General features: G+C 36.3%; 1 protein-coding gene across 1 annotated transcript; it reads left to right on the top strand.

The window, feature by feature from the left end:
* Nucleotides 1-3,100: 3,100 nt before the first annotated feature.
* LOC139721018 (uncharacterized) lies at nt 3,101-15,815 on the top strand. Its single transcript, XM_071632347.1, has 6 exons — nt 3,101-3,185; nt 10,025-10,267; nt 10,553-10,663; nt 14,421-14,515; nt 15,189-15,314; nt 15,777-15,815. The coding sequence occupies exons 1-6, from the start codon at nt 3,101-3,103 to the stop codon at nt 15,813-15,815; spliced, it is 699 nt and encodes a 232-aa protein (XP_071488448.1).
* Nucleotides 15,816-17,194: the final 1,379 nt, after the last annotated feature.

Genomic DNA, 17,194 nt, shown 5'->3' with positions numbered 1-17,194 from the left:
CATCAAGTTTATAAGAAAGAGAAAAAAATCCCTGCAGAACAATGCAAAATTGAAAAAAATTGAAAAAAATTGTAAACTTATCCTTTATTTTGTATTATGATGAAATCTATGTATTCAATTTCTGTAATATACTGATATGTTTCTGTTGGAAATGAAAAAAAAAAAAGTGACTGAATGAATGAATGAATAAGAAAAAAATGTGCTCCAGAATATTATATATGTTGCACTCAGCATATACACCAGACAGAATAAAACCACATTTTGTAGGATTTGAAATAGAAGCAAAATTTAAGTGATGCGCATACGTAAGTATGCACTGACATTTTATTGGATTTTTAAAGGTATTATGAAGTCGGCTGACCTTTTTATAATTTTTATAATTTTTATAATTATTATTATTATCAAAATTATTATTATTATTATTATTATTATTATTATTATTATTATTATTATTATTTGTTATTTCAATAAGGGTGTTCAAAGTTTGAGGCCTATGCTATACAGTGTATAGTTTGTTATGGTTGGTACAAAATTGGAAAAAAATAGTGATAAATTATGGTACCTTCTCCATTCTCGATGCCATACTACTAACCGAAACTAAAAGCAAAATGTCAATATTATCATATTCGCTCATACCTTAATCTTCGTGATAGAATTCCATCAGGAAAATAGTGAATCATGTACAATGTATGTCATAATATTTCTGCTTATGTGCTTGTTCAGTTCTGTTTGTATCACAGTTGTATACCAGCTTATAGGATAAAACAGATTCATTCCAAAGATTTTTTTTTAATGTTTCCATGAAGCTATTATAGAAGAAACACGCTTGCTTGCTTGTACATTACACAACTAACTGATGTCTATAGGAGATACCTCCTGCAGAGATCAATGGAACAACTTTTATACTGTTCAGATTCTCCCCGGTATCAACACACGAGGGCGCGCGACAGTATGTTGCTCTGGTATGTTTGCTTCGCTCTTTATTTTATCTCCGCAAACGAAGTCACACCGCAACTGGCGAAGTAACACCTGTCAATAATGCTCCAAAGATACATGTGTCAAACACACAACTCAAATAATTACATATAACACAAGATCCGGTGTCATCTTCAAGTAGACCAACTTGTTTCGCTCTCGTCCTGAAATTTGTAAGGGTAATATTATAAAGGTGTGTGTGTTTGGGGGGGGGGGGGGTTCAGCTCAAACTCCGCTAAGATGGTCTCTAAAGAAAGGATATGACTGGATTGTGATAAAAGGGGAAAAAATCAATATGGGCACAATGTGGCACATTCAATTTTTCCTCCTTGCATTTCTAACAACCACAGACTTTTGGTCATCCGGTAAATCTACATAAAAGATAATTATCATTCCCCTGTATGCAGATATTTCCCCTCGGGCAACTCGAAATTATGAATGGCGAGGAGAGTAAAAAATTACTAACTTTTTACCTTTGTCCTCACTTCATGACTTTTCACTCTCGAGTGTTTTTCGTATCATATCTTCGGCTGTCAAAATTTTGTTTGTTTGTTGTTGTTTTTTTAAGTTCCACGATTTTTTTTCCGCATCTTTAATTTTTATCATAGGCAACTGTAGACAAATATTAGAGAAATCAAGTACATGATCATGCAAATTAAAAAAAAAATAACGATTAAACAGCAACAGCAGTTTACAATAACCAGTGTTTTACAAACATGAATACACTGTAATACAAGTATGATATAATGTATTGGGTGGAACCACGTTATAATGAGGTTCCTGGGACCACGATTATCACCTTGCTTCATTAGGTTCCTTTAGTCGTATAAAAGTACAAAAAGATCAAATAACTAATACTAGGACCAGCAAAATTACCTCGTCATAACAGATTTTTGTTATCTCCAAAGTCTTTATAGCAAGGTTCCACTATGAAACAAGTCAAAGAGTCAGTCTCCTCTTTCGAAAATGTAAAGCAGGTAATTCCGGCTGTCAAAAGACACCAAAGACCTGACTATAGAGCTGTCAGGTCTCTGGTGTCTTTTGACAGCCGGAAGCTATATCTTTTGACAGCTATAGCTATAGCTACCATCCAGACTGTCGGTCACAAACCACTGATTCTGTTTACAGCAGTATGCACATTGCATTGCATTAATACAGCATTGTTTCATTTTTTTAATGAGTACATTGACATGCAGTATGATAGCGTTATGTGTCATCAGGGATCTGAAGAGTGCTCGTTATAATGATAATGATGATGATAATAACAATAATGTTGATAAGGATAATATATATATTGAAGAGTATACAGAGAGAGAGAGAGAGAGAGAGAGAGAGAGAGAGAGAGAGAGACGGGGGTGGGGGGGGATTAGTGTTCCCCAACTTGCACAAATTAGGAATACTGAAGTAGTATACGTTTTGTCAGCTAGTACAGGCCTATGGATTCGTATTGAGTTCCATGCAGACTTCGAGTGACATGAACCTTATCAAAGTACAATTACACATTATGGATCGCATATCTATGCATATATATATATATATCATCATAAATTGTATATTCATATTTCCCAAGTATAATGTATTGTGGTGTCATTCTAACCGAATGGGAGTGGATGAAGAGGAGGTTGAAATAGATAACGCTAATAGTTCAGACCTAACCAATATCTAAATACTTTAAGTTTTTCCCCTTTATTACTGTCTATTTCAATATACGAAAAAGAAGCATTCTCTTGAACTTTGTACTCACGTTTCTGTCAGTTCTATTTAATTTGGCGGGCTCAATTGTTGCGGAACCAGCGAACTGAATCCATGGCAAAAGCGTTTACCTATGGACAGAAAAAGAACAACTAAAAATGAATGTCAGACTATCCTTTGTGCGTCATGAAAAGAAAAATACAGAAAAATAATAAAGGACAGGAATCTTTGTTGAACTTGGGAGGTGTTTCTCAGAGAACGAGGAGGTAACAGAGACTTGGTTCTGTTTGCTCTGATATTTTGGTTGCTGGGACACTTTTCATTCCCTGCCAGCTATTTGCACATGAGTGGAAGTCCTTGGATCTGAACCTTTCTCTTCTGCACATATTGATAGACTTATAGTTTCACAGAGGCTACTTCTGCGGCGAACAAGATGAAGCGACCTGGCCTCACGCTGGCGGCCGCCGTTCTCCTGCTGGCGGCGTCGGGCTGCCAAGCCCAGCCATACGCAGACACAGGTATGGAACGTTCCTGAAGAAAACCATGGAGCTATATACTTAACAGTTTAGTGTCTTCATGAGAAAATATTGCTCCGGGCTGTACCATGGGACTAGTGGTTGTACTTTGACTGGAATCCCTCGTCGTATAGATGTATTATTGAGAGTCAGAGTTTCATAAGGATTTGAGTTTATGTTGAGTTCATTTATTCTTCAGAGGAAAAAAAAACAACCTTTTGAAGCTTTTAGGGGGTAAACGACGTCTGTTGTTGTTGTTATTGTTGTCTTTTTGACAAGTCTGCCCTATTTTTTTTTTTTTTTGCGGCTCCACATTAGGCGTTTTCACATCAGCCCGATAAAAATCCAAGCTCGAGATATTTTCCAATTTCCCAAGTCAGAAAATAGCGCGCTATTTCGAAACATCGGGCTGATGTGAAAACGCCTATTGGGAACGTTTCTATTTACTTGACTCATTAAAGACTTATTGCGCCGGTTTCACTTATTCTTAATGAATACAAGCTGCGAGGCCACGGTGTTTTGACTGTGAAAGAACTGACCTCATTGACATGGACATGTATAACATAATGTTTGACAGTAAATGAAGATTCATTTGTTTATATTCACCAGCAAATGAATTGCTCTATGGTTTCAGTAGTGATTTAACTCAACATACGTTGTGCAATTAGTATATTACTGTGCATCCATGCAAAGATTATGTACCAGTTTTTCTAAGCATACAGGTACGTGTTTTTTTCCTGTTGCATTCAAATATAAAGAGTGTAAATAAATAATGCGATGTGTTAATTTTTATTAGAATCTGATGCAAGTCAGACATTCTCTGTTATTAGATTAAATGAAGCCAGTTAACTACCAATAATTCTCAAAATACTTTTTCAATTCACGGTTATGGCCTATGATTGTTGCATTTTATATATCACGCATTTTTTATTTTATTTTTTATTTTTTGGGTTGATTATGATATTTCTTGAATGGATAACATCGTCGAATCCGGTTTTCTAGAAATTTGTAACCCAGAAAGAAGGAATCTTGTGGAAAGCGTTTAATACAGATTACCCGATACAAATACTTAGGATTTTCGTACGTACAATGTGTATCTTTCAGGATTTTGCAAAATCTTCATTCACGTTGTCATTGCTTTTTTGAAATAAGGACTGTTTCTTACTCGGTGATTCTGATATTGATTTGATGAAATCAGCTGTATCTCAAGCTAGTTTCTTCAGACACATTTTGTTCTCTTCCTTTCTTCAGCTTATTTCTAAAACCTATATGTGTTACGGATCACTGCTATCGACTGTCATTGATAACTTTTTTTTCTAATACTCTTCCCCTTCCTAATTCCATTGTATTTTACTCCTGCTAATAGACATGAAGTTATTGATGTTGTGTCTTCTTTAAAGAATAAACGAAGTTGTGGTTATGATGAGACGGACAATATCATTCTTAAAGGTGATTGTATATCCCTAGGTGGCGATCCACTCGATCACTCCATTTGTCAATGTTTGATGGTGTGTTCCCTGATAAAATGAAATTGGCTAAAGTGATTCCAAATTCAAAGAAGGGCGATAAACTTGAAATCAGTAATTACCGTCCAATTTCATTATTACCCTCGCTGTCCAAAGACTTGGAAAATGATAATTGAAAGAGAATCATTCATTTTTTGAAGCTGCACTAAATATTTACAAAATCTCAGACTGGTTTTCGAGAAAAAACAGAGTACTGTCAATGCATACTCTTAAATTTCGTTGATAACGTAACTCACGCAATATTGACGATCACTCTCTTTTGATTAGTAATTTCGAACTTCTGCAAGGTCTTTAACAAAATTAATCATGATGTTTTACTCTACAAATTGTCAATACGTGGCAAGGTCTTGGAGTGGTTTAAGAGCTGTTAAGCTAGCAAATAGACGACAGTTTGTTACAATTAATGATAAGAAGTCATTAGAGAAGTTAAATGTAGCGTTCCACAGGGAAGTCTTTTAGGACCGTTATCATTCACTATTTATATAAATGATTTTTGTCGAGTATCTCAACTACTTTTCTTTATATACTTTGCTGACAACAGCAAAGTATTTTTTTCCAAATAATGATATTGTTGTTCTTGTTAAAAAAGTTGATATGGAATTGAAAAAGTGACAAAATGGCCCAGAGCTAATACGTTATTGCTAAATGTTAAACCCTCCCCCCTCAAAAAACCCCCCTGTTTTTAATAATAGTGTTAACACTTTGTGTAACAGAGATGGTTTTGGATGATTCTCAATTAGAAAGTGTATCATAATTATGTCAAATTCCTTGGAGTCATTGTAGATGACAAATCTCTCATAGAAATTACATATTGATTTCGTTTGTAACACCATCATGTATAAAATATAGGTATCATAACTAGACTGAGTTGTATATTCCTTGAAAAGATACTAATATTCTTTTTAAAATTAGTCATTGATATTGCTTTACATTACTTATGAAATCTTAGTTTGGGATCAGTCACGTGAACTTATCGGATTGAGTGTCCCTTTTGTAAAAGAAAGCTCTCCGCCTCATTTATTATTCTCCCAAACGTTCCGATATACGAATCTATCGTTTGTTTCTGATAAGCTATCAAAAATTAAAGATTTGTTGTTTTTTTTTAAATTTAAGTCTATCTTTTCGTTCTATGTTGCTAAAATATCAATCATTTCCCACTCCTCGTTCCAGTGGGTTTCACTTACCTCTTTTACGAACGATTTTAGCTAACAACAATGTCTATACTGGCCTAAATTATTGGAATTCCCTGAATCACGATATAAAAATAAATGGTCCTTTTATATATTCATTTAAAAAGGTTTCCTCTTTCACAATCTTATGATTCTCCAGAACTGAACTAGACTGTTGGCATATTTTGTTACCCTCGCGAAGAATCTGCATTGTCATCTATATTTCCGCCCCTGTTGGCCAAGTTATAGAGCCAAAGGTTTCTCTAAAGAACTTAATATTTCCGTAAATATTTCTCTATTTTTCTATTCCTTTTTACGCGTCAAAATGTTTTTTCGACTATACTTCTGAAGATCGCTGCCTCTGTCACCATGTCTGTCTGTCTGTTGTGCGTTCTCGTTCTCTTGGCTATGTTTGATAGTCTTGCCTCATGTTGTTTTGTCTCATGGTCTTTCCTTTAAGTATTTTTGTTCCAATCTCGTTTCATTTGCACGTAGTATATGTGCGTATAAATTTGCTTCTCTGTATCTTCAGTGGGCTTCCAGACTTTTTTCTTTTAATTTCTGTGTTTAAACTTTTTTTTCTTCTATTGGTATTCCTCTTCAGAGGGGCCCACATTCTACAAGCGTTTTGGGAGGGGGTTGTAACTCAAAATGCGTTCTTTGATCTGCACTTCAAGTCACGAAACTATTCATATTAATTTCATGATGTTTTTATGGCGCAATTAGAAGTGGCAAAATTCCCATATTTGGTCACCAATTTGGGAAGAAAGTTGGCACCTCTTCCAAATATGGCACCTCTTCCAAATATGACAGGTCACGTGTATGCTGTTGACACCGATTGCTGAGCATCTAGGTGCGAACACAGGTGAACATCACACGGTGTATATCCAATTCACGACAACATTTTAGGAAAATGATTTCATCCTGAAAAGTTCCTGACGTTGTCATCGTGTGGGCGGGAACCACAGCACGAATTTAAGTTGACCTTTTGCCTATATTTAGCAGAAGAATTGAACCCTTTATGTATGAACTGACAATATCCAGTCTTCATTTCCCCAGTAAATAGAATAGTCTGGAGACTCTGTCTCGGAATCGCAGGAAAAGTAAACTCAGGGAACAATAATACTCCCACAGCGGGCTTTTTGTGCAATACAAATAGGATATCACCCGGGCGTCCTGATTTGTAATCGAAGGTGGTAGCTATAAATTCGAGGCCGTTTTCATTACAACACGCCACTTGATGCTGTCATGAACAAACTTGTCACTGTCATTGACAATCTTTATTTGGAATGACTTAATTGAGCGTAGATTTTGCGGATCATCTCAGAAAGATTAGCTTTACACACAAAAAAGAGAGAGAATGATTGAGAAAGTGAAATCATCACTTCGTGTACATGTTACCTATGAAAAATAAAGTAATCTAAGACACAACGAATGGTAGAATCTCAGTTAATATCGGATAGGAAATAAGAACATCATGATTATATCATAATTGTCTCACCATATACTGACATCGGAATGGAAAGGATAATGTCGAAACCATGTCCTTCGTCCGTAATTTACTACAATCTGGTCGGAAATTTAATTCATTTATTTGCTTAACGGTTTGCTCGACAGTGCTCCTACTCAATAAGATATTTTCTTTTTATTCATGTTATGCTGGCATCCGTGTGTATCTGATAAAGAACTATAAGATGAATTAAAAGATGAAACTAAATTTTAGATACATTGAGGACTTTCGTCAACCCCCCCCCCCAAAAAAAAAAGACTCCAAGAAAGTATTGTATCGATTAAATAGAAATACTGTGATGACATAGAAATGTTGTGAACTCATTGTATTTCACCTTAAGGACCATCGTGCGTTTCGGGAAAATATTTGATATGATTGAACCCATGTCAATAAATCCACAATGGACTGCACCCAAAATTGCCCAAGGCTACCATTTTAACAGAGGGCAGGGAGTTCTTCGGGAGCTGCATGACGTCAGCAGTGAATATACATCATTGTCCTTTCGACTGTTTGTACAAGTACGATTTCCTCTCAACGATGTGCCGTGACAAGTTTAACACATGATTATCTAGATAGCACGATTTGAATCAGGATTGTTTGTCATATTTCTTTTCTTATTCATTTTTTTCCGGTAGTGGATAGTCATATTCCTGTGGAACAGCTAAAAACATTTCATTTTCAGCATTTCTAGCTAAATGAGTAGTGGAGAAAAACGAATTTCTGTTGAGAATGGGGGGGGGGGGGGGAGGGAGACATTAAAGGTAGTTATCGTTGTTGTAAGTCTTTTATTGTTCTAAAGACACAATGTTCGCAAAACGATTCTGGCCTGCTTTTCATTATACCCTCCTTACGATTGAAACAAAAATGGTTACAGTCACAATACGCAAATGCAAAATATTTTGTCGCTTTTATGTGAACAAAGTATAACCATATACAGATAGCAATCGGGCAGATATCATACTAACAATATTTAAGATTTGTTTTACTTATCATTTTTACTTTACCCTTTCCACCATTTTTATGTCCATTTTACATCACGTCGTATAGAACTATATATCATTGTTTCTTTGTTTTTGGTCTGTTTGTTTGTTCGTTTGTTTTTATCTGAGCACGTACAGGCTGAAGAACAGCCCCCACTGAATTTTGTACCTTGCTGAAATAAAATGAAATAAATCGAAGAGGTTTCCTCTCACCTCCCTGAATAAATGGATCGAAATATTTCATTCTACTTTATTTACACGTATGAAAACTGCAGAGTTCAAGAAATAATCGTTTAACGGTAAAGAGGAGTTATAATGTAATTTGACAGCTGAGATTTGGATGAAAGATAAAATTCAACATAACAATTTTCTTCCAGAAAATCAAGAGACTGTCAGCCTGGGCCACAGTATGCCTTCAATGCTGCGAATTCTTGTGTCAATAGGTTGAGCAAACAGGACCATCCCTGGCTTCGCTCGTGAGAAAAGTTCTGAGACTATTTTCGCAGTTCATACGTCATTCTCATGTATTATATTTTTCTACTGGCACCAGTTGTGCTGGTCCTTCTTTTGTCCAGATGCCCATGTAATATTCGAATAAAAATGCCTGAAGATGATATCGATTGCTACTGAATATAGTCTCACACTGCCCGGGAGAGTGACTGAGCAACTATTATTTGTCCTCCTTATATTTGACATAAAATCTGAATCTTAATCTATCTAGAAATAATGTTCAGTTGACAGTTGGAGACTCAATTTTAACCTTGACGGGTTTTCCATATGATGAGGATTCATCACAATTTTTTTCATATCGTAATGTTTGCCATTGTACAGTTGTATACTCTGTTCATTTCACAATGTATCACATACTGTACATTATTGAAGTGTATTTGAATTCATATCTTTGAATGTTTTCAATTTTGAAAATGAAAATAAGTTTGAATAGAAGTTGAAATTGAAATATTCTAATGATATCAGTACTGCATATGTTTGTCCTTCCAGAATGAAACATGTATCAAATTCATTATTCATGCTTTATTTCTTTTGTCTCTTGCCGTCCTTCTTTGTTCGTTTCTTTACATCGTAGATAATTTGTTAGTGTTGTTCACCCTAGATCTCTCGCAAATGATTTAACTAAACTACATTTTTAGGACTTCATCATTTTGCTGCCCATGTGAAGTCACAAAAATTCTGAACCTCAGTTGGAAATCAGCAAAGGTAATAGAAACTTTCCGAAGACTGCACCTAAACAGTGCAGAAACGTTATATAAATGTACTATTTGGGTTGCCAAGATTTGTAAGACATCTTTCAATATTGGACAATTATATAAAATATAAATCTGCATCTTTTAATCTGTTTCCATTTTTGTTGATCTTTATTGTTGTTGTTGGTCATAATGACCATGAGAGGAAAACAAGCTGTTTTTTCAAGCATAAATCATAGTAAATCATGGAATTTTATATTTTGAACCGACCTATAACCTAAAACGACATCGTACTGATCAAAATCGGTTGATGAGTTCTCTTGCTTATTCTCCATCAGTGAAATGCCGTAAATATGATGAAAAATGATTGATTTAACGCCTTTTGGAATCAAGCTCTTTATTTCTGAACAAAATAATTTGATACCTGGATATTGCTTTCTTCCTGTCCATCTCAGGCCATACATCAATGTCCGGGATCACCTGTCCGATGGACATCGTCGTCACTTTGCCATCGAGTACCTCGTCCGCTTTCATCTCCTTTGAACCACCGACATTTGATGAGTCCGCGTACGTCCTGCACAATCAAACCCACACTTCGGGCCAGGCCTTTCACGTGGGAGTTACCACGGTGACGTACACGTTTTTTGATGCGAACGGGAATGTTCTCAGGTGCTCCTTTAACATCACGATTCTGCAAGGTACGTCTTCAGCTCATTCAGTTCTCTACAGGAAGGCCACTTGAGAGGTTAGCGTGCACTGTTCACTCAATGGATGCTGTCATTATTTTACAAAGGATGTTTTTTTTTTCCTATGCTCATTTTCCCCCCATTTTCTGCGTCTCCTCGGAATTTTTGCATTATCATTGAACAACAACGAATTATGTTTCTCGTGATTGCATGTTGATTTGTAACTTGATTCATGTGTGTATTTATCAGGATGACGATGATAAAGAAACAAATGTTGACAATTTCGTCATTCCACAGACGGAAGTCCCTGCAGTTCATCCCCATGTCAAAATGGCGGACTGTGCACAGGAATTGGAGACAGTTACACTTGTACTTGTGCTGCTGGATACGTTGGATTCAACTGCGAAAGTGAGTTAACTCTACCGTGCCGCTGGACTTTCAAGATATGTCCATGCACATGTAGGTTAGATTTTCCAAAAGGAAAAGGCATTATTATAATGTTTTGTTGTGTGTCTTAAATACGTTTGATAAATATCAGAACAACCTTTCTTGTGTTTAATCATTACAGTTAAACCATGAGGAATAAAAGGTTCTGCATCTGCGACATACAGTTTTTAGCAAAGGATTGAATAGAAGTACACAATCCACAATGCTGAAGAAAGTTAGTTTGTATACCAAACTTCTTCTGAAATTCAAAATATGAAAGAAATTTTCCATCATTATCTAACATATCATTTATAAAACGTACATCTTTTTCTCACCAAGACTTAATATACAGTATTATTATTCATTTTAATAAAATGATTATTCCAAAGAGGCTAGCTTGCTAAATTATTATTTGTATTAATTTGTAAAAATTCTGAAAGAGCCAGAAGTACCTCTTTCCAAAAACCATTGAGCATCACATTGGCAATTTTTTTTTTGTAGTATAATGATCCCATGAATAAATGAAATGATACTGATTGGGGCAAGAAAGAACGGAACACGTGGAACGTGTAATTTTCGGTCTGCGGATCACAAATAAACCTTCTGATCCATTTTGCAGGATATTTTAAGAGATTTGGCATGCATAAAAATATCAATCATTTTACTACCACCATGACAATATTATAATATTGACACATTTGGTTTCTATTTATTTTCCCATATAAACGAGTAAAAATAACGGTTTATATCTGTCAAGCACGTTCATGTCCATTGTTTTGAAGCCGCTGGTCATACTTCCCATCCCTCTTTAACCCTTTGGAATGCAAGGTGCTGTGACTACACCATGCAGTTCGTCTCCTTGTCAAAACGGTGGAGTCTGCACTTCGTTCGAAAACACCTATTCGTGTATTTGTCCGTATGCCTATTGGGGTGTCAACTGTGAGAGTAAGTTCGCTGATTGGCTCATTCCTCTTTTCCAGTGCGACGGGATTGTATTTACCATGTTTCATGATAACGTGTTTAACAACGAAAAGTTTGAAAACTACCATTATATCTGACCAAGGAGATGGAAGAGATTCTCTCTTCCAGGCCTTCCAGGTGGGAGTTACCACCGTGACGCACAAGTTGTTGTTGTTGTTGTTGTTTTTATGCGAACGGGAATGTTCTCAGGTGCTCCTTTAACATCACAATTCTGCAAGGTATCGTTTTACGTCTTCTCCTCATTCAGTTCTCTAGGAAGGCCACTTGAGAATTAACGCGCACTGCTCACTCTGTGGATGCGGCTGTCATTATTTTACAAAGGATGATTTTTCCATGCTTTTTTTTTCCATTTTCTGCATCTCCTCGGAGTTTTTGTATTATTATTGTACACCAACGAATTATATTTCCCGTGATCGCATGTTGATTTGTAACTTAATTCATGTGTGTCGCTATTTATCAGGATGACGATGATAAAGAAACAAAATTAATGTTGACAATTTCGTCATTCCACAGACGCGAGTCCCTGCAATTGGTCCCCATGTCAAAATGGCGGACTGTGCACTGAAATTGGAGACAATTACACTTGTACTTGTGCTGCTGGATACGTTGGATTCAACTGCGAAAGTGAGTTCACTTCTTTATGCTGGACTTTCAAGCTATTTCCACATTTAGATTACTTTCCTGAAAGGGAGACGCAATGATATCAAGTGTTTACATCATGAAAATATGAATCCATCTAATCCACATGTTTGATAAAATAATTGGCAGCGATGATAAGATCTATTTCTGTTTTTTTTATCTACAAGAACTTGAAATAGCAAAAATGCTGTCCTTTCAAAGAAGTATACTTCTTTCGCACCTTACACATCTATGTATGCAATCGTAGTATTATCCTGTAATCACAGTCGGTGGTCCTTGCAGCTCATTTCCGTGTCAAAATGGTGCGTCTTGTAGTGATTTTGGCGACAGATACGAATGTTGTTGTCGTCCCGGCTACACTGGAATCAACTGCGAAAGTGAGTTCACTCTACTGCTTGACTTTCAAGCTATTTCAATTAGATGACAAGAGAGACTCAAAGACATCAAATGAATCTGATTTAATATCTCCCTCTTCTGTGAAGAAGAGAGAGATATTTTCTGTGAAGAAAATATTTGTGGAAAATCGAGCATAGAAAATGGGATTCCATCGGGATTCGAACCAGAGACCTCCGGATTGCTAGCCCGGTGCTCTACCGACTGAGCTATAGAAAGCTCTGGTTCAGTGTTCGTCACAGAAACCCTAAATTCTCAATGCTCGAATGGTCAGAAGCTATAGCAGTGTGTTTGTGTGTGTCACACACGTACACACTTGAACCTGGCATAAACCCGAAGGATAATTCAACTTGGGGATAAATGCGAGGGATCACCGAAGTGATGCAGTTTTTTTTTTGAGTATGTAACAAACGCAAACAGACAAACTGACCAGAAATGAATATCATTTATTAGTGGAAAATTGAGCAAAGAAAATGGGATTCCATCGGAATTCGAACCCGAGACCTCCGGATTGCTAGCCCGGTGCTCTACCGACTGAGCTATCAAGCCCTAGTTCAGTGTTCGTCCTAGAAACCCTAAATTCTCAATGCTCAAAATTAGAAAATATTTGAATAACATTTGTTTTCTATATAAAAACCCCATGTGAATTCGTTTGATGATTTAACGTATCCACAGGCCCGCAAACTAGAATTCACGGGAGGGGTTAAGACATTACAGTTTACGCTGACCTTATCGAGGGAGCCAGCTAGGAGTGAAAGTCTGCGCTGGGGGAGTGTTCCACCTCCATTGCCAAATCAAGTGTTACTTACGTGGAAAAATAAGAGGATAACTGAACGGAATAACCGTCATGACCGTAGGGAATATTTTTGTTTTTAAAAGAATGCGGTTAAAAAAGGGATTCGGTTTGAATTCTTTGATAAAAAGGATTCATCATTATGAAATACAACAACGGTACAATGTGGATGTTAATTTCATAAATTATTTTGGAATATTTCAAGCAGTATACCAAAGAAAGGTGGTTATGATGAAGGTATGAATTAATATGGAAAAGTCTTGTCAACCAATTAAACCCAAAATCTCATTTGGTTTAAAACAACGTAAAGGATGTTCGCATAATATCCAGGATGTTTTGCTGAAGAACAGAGTCTTTTAGAATAAAAGATTTTTTTAAAATGGCAGCAAATTAATACAACTCGAGAAAAATGAATCGCAATCACTTTCGCTGGCCCCGCATAAAAGTATACAGGATGTTGATTTACGCTTGCTTCCGTAAAAAACAAACACACATCAATAGAAAGATTCGAATAGAATTGGGTTAATTGAAAGAACAGATTGTTCGTTTTGTAATGTGTATGTTGAAACTTTAATACATTTTATGAGTAAGTGTCGATTATTATGTTGATAGATGATGGGCTAAAGTAAGAGAATGAATTAATGTCAAATGCGGGTTTGGAAATAATATTTACGACGGAAAATAAAATATGTGTTATTTTGGGGTATTAATAGCAATTTAGCAATGCAGCAAATGTTTCGTCATGACCGTCTGTCTAGACAGGAAGGTATAGAAAACAACCCTTCTAATTCAGGGCATTGATTGACTCAAACCGATGTATAGTGTCGTTAATCACCAGTTGTAGATGACGTAATTTCTCACTCAAATAGAGATGTCTCTTTTCCTTCTCGCGCTCACCTGTTAAATGCAAGGTCCATTGAATGGGCCATGCAGTTCGTCTCCTTGCCAACACGATGGGGTGTGCACTTCCTGGGAAAACGCCTATTCGTGTACATGTCAGTCTGGCTATTGGGGCGTCAACTGTCAGAGTAAGTTTGTTGATTAGACCAGTTTTGCTTCATTGAAATCTTGTGTTTTTAACTACGGAAAGCATGAAACTTACCATAATCTTCGTTGATCCATCAGTGAATAAGACCATGGGAATTTTGAATTAAAAGTTTCTCATTGAAGTGTAGATTCACCTCATCAGTACTTCCCTACAGACGACATTACAACATGTGAGAGGAACGTGGTTGCTAAAATTGTCATGATTTTGATCCGAGGAAGAACGTCTTATGAAACCTAGAAATGTATTCACATTTCAAGAAGACGGCATGATCATTGAAAGGATTCGATAATGACAAACTGAAATTCAGACATGCTTCGAAACAAAGGGAAATTAAATCGATGTAAGGAGTTGCCAGGTTGAAAAGCATGTGGGAAGGAATAGATCGCAAACAACAGAAAATGTAAATTAACACTTGTAGATAATGACACAAAACAACTGTTATACCTCTGCTTTATGGATAGGTAAGGTACTAATTTGTAAATTGTCATCATATTATATAATATATATTATACTATAGACTATTAGAACGAGAAATAATACATATCATACGTATTGTTCCTCTGACTGACTAGATATCCTGCATAATATCGTTAAAAAAAGACTCCTCGTAGCTCTTCCAATTTTAACCATGATGGAACTCCATTTATTGACAGGTACCCAGCCGAGTAATTGTGACGCTCAACCTTGTCTTAATGGAGGTACCTGTTGGAACAAAAGCTACGGCGGCTGGTACTGTCATTGTCCTGCTGGATACTATGGAACATCGTGTGAACATTCAGGTAAATGTATCTCATAAAATGGTAAAGTTAGATTTTAATGATCTTTGTAAAATTAATTTGGTTATCTCCCGTGCAGATTACAAAGTCATTGTGTCAATGTACATTAAAAAAAAAAATCAGCACTCATACAGAAGAATATCTTTGACAGTTCACATGCATTTCTCATTTTACTCTCTTGATAGCCTATCCGATAGGTGTCGGGCTGTATCGATACAAGACTTATCGCTATGTCGGGCTGTATCTTCTTCTTCTTCTTCTTCTGATTAAGTCTGCCTCCTTCAATAGACTGAAGATTCTTGCAGACCGGTGCTATTTACATTATAATACAACTTATCTACAGATATTTACAAGCACATAGAAAATTTGACAAAAATAACTAGCTACTGTGATCAACCGTTAGACGGTTTCGAAATGATACCACAGATGGCGCTGAAACAATTTCTGACGCCCCATCGATACTAGACTGATCGCTACATGGAGACGGACATGCGCGAGGGCTGAAGCCCTCGCGCCGTCCGTCTCCATGTAGCGATCAGTCTAGTATCGATACAGCCCGACGCCTATCGGATAGGCTACTCTCTTGAGTATTCATTTATGCCAAAAAATAATACTATACATCTACGCTGCTATGTTCTTGATACGATCTTTGTGGAATATAATGAAGTGAGTCACACTTGGGCATTGCTAGTATTATTCTGTGATATATGCGTTTGATACCCCCCCCCCCCCCCGCCCTTGTCACAAGAAGGTAAGTACATATTCCGTGTCTTATCCCTGTGTGTTTTAAGGTTCAACTGATGCCTGCTTATCACATCCGTGCCAAAATGGAGGAACGTGCAGAGACGACTCGTACGGAGGCTACACGTGCGATTGTCCGCCGAATGCATACGGTCTTATGTGTGAAGGTGAGAATTCTGCCGACATATTTGCTTGTCTTGACATAAACTATACTGGGATGGCGTTTTGTTATGTCCTTCATGTTGCGCGGGTGTATGCAAAAGGTGATTGTATTGTATTGTATTTATTTTCCGTCATTAAAAAGATATACAAACAAAGATATATTACATCAAATAGACCTTCAACGGAGGGATGACCATACTCAGCACTGTTATCGTAACAGCGCTGTTTTACAGAGGGGTCCCTTACATGAGAAATATAAGCAAACAATTATAGGCACATAGGAAGTAAATACAAACATTCAGAGAAATATATCAGCTGTGAATTAAATACAGTTATAAACTTCGAAGATAAATATATAAACACAAAAACAGACATCTACGTGGTTACATAAGAATAAAATACAAAAATTCAGAGAAGTGTTTTAGTTGTGAATTATATACAATTATAAACTTGGATGATGGAGTATAAACACTCACAAAAAATCACAAATATAATTTTCTAATCCCTTTAAAAATATATCTGGACTTGAGGTCAATTTCAAGGTATGAGGCAGTGCATTGTATTGCATCGATCCCCTGTAATGTGTTGTTCTTTTACAATAATCAGTACGAGGCTTTGGGAGAAGAATGTTATCTGCGTTACGAAGAGAATATGAGTAACGGGAAGGCTGGAATACATCATTCATAGATGAGGATAACATATTATGAGTTGATTTGAATACAAACATATTCAAATGCTTCCTACGTCTAGATTCAAGAGAAGACCAGTTTAAAACAGAATGGATTTGTAAATTAGACACACGTTCATAAGGATTTGTTTTCATTATAATCCGCCCAGCGCGATTTTGAAGGATTTGCACTTGCTTGATATACTTTTTATGACTTGAATCAAATATAATATCAGCGTAATCAAAAAGTGGCAAGATAATGGACTGATAAATCAACTTCAGATTAGATTCATTGATAAAATGACAAAGTCTG

Source organism: Diadema antillarum, unplaced genomic scaffold (assembly GCF_040938485.1).
Source record: "Diadema antillarum isolate AM-2024a unplaced genomic scaffold, OU_Dant_1.0 scf00000136, whole genome shotgun sequence".
NCBI classification, from domain to species: domain Eukaryota; kingdom Metazoa; phylum Echinodermata; class Echinoidea; order Diadematoida; family Diadematidae; genus Diadema; species Diadema antillarum.
Note: the sequence above shows the minus strand (reverse complement) of the source record. Positions and strands in the feature narration are given on the sequence as shown.

Excerpts from the sequence above, each read along its gene's own strand:
- LOC139721018 (XM_071632347.1), top strand. The coding sequence starts at position 3,101 with ATGAAGCGACCTGGCCTCACGCTGGCGGCCGCCGTTCTCCTGCTGGCG. Across the intron at positions 3,186-10,024 it reads CCAGCCATACGCAGACACAG|GCCATACATCAATGTCCGGG; the intron begins GTATGGAACGTT and ends TGTCCATCTCAG. Across the intron at positions 10,664-14,420 it reads CGTTGGATTCAACTGCGAAA|TTCGTCTCCTTGCCAACACG; the intron begins GTGAGTTAACTC and ends TGGGCCATGCAG.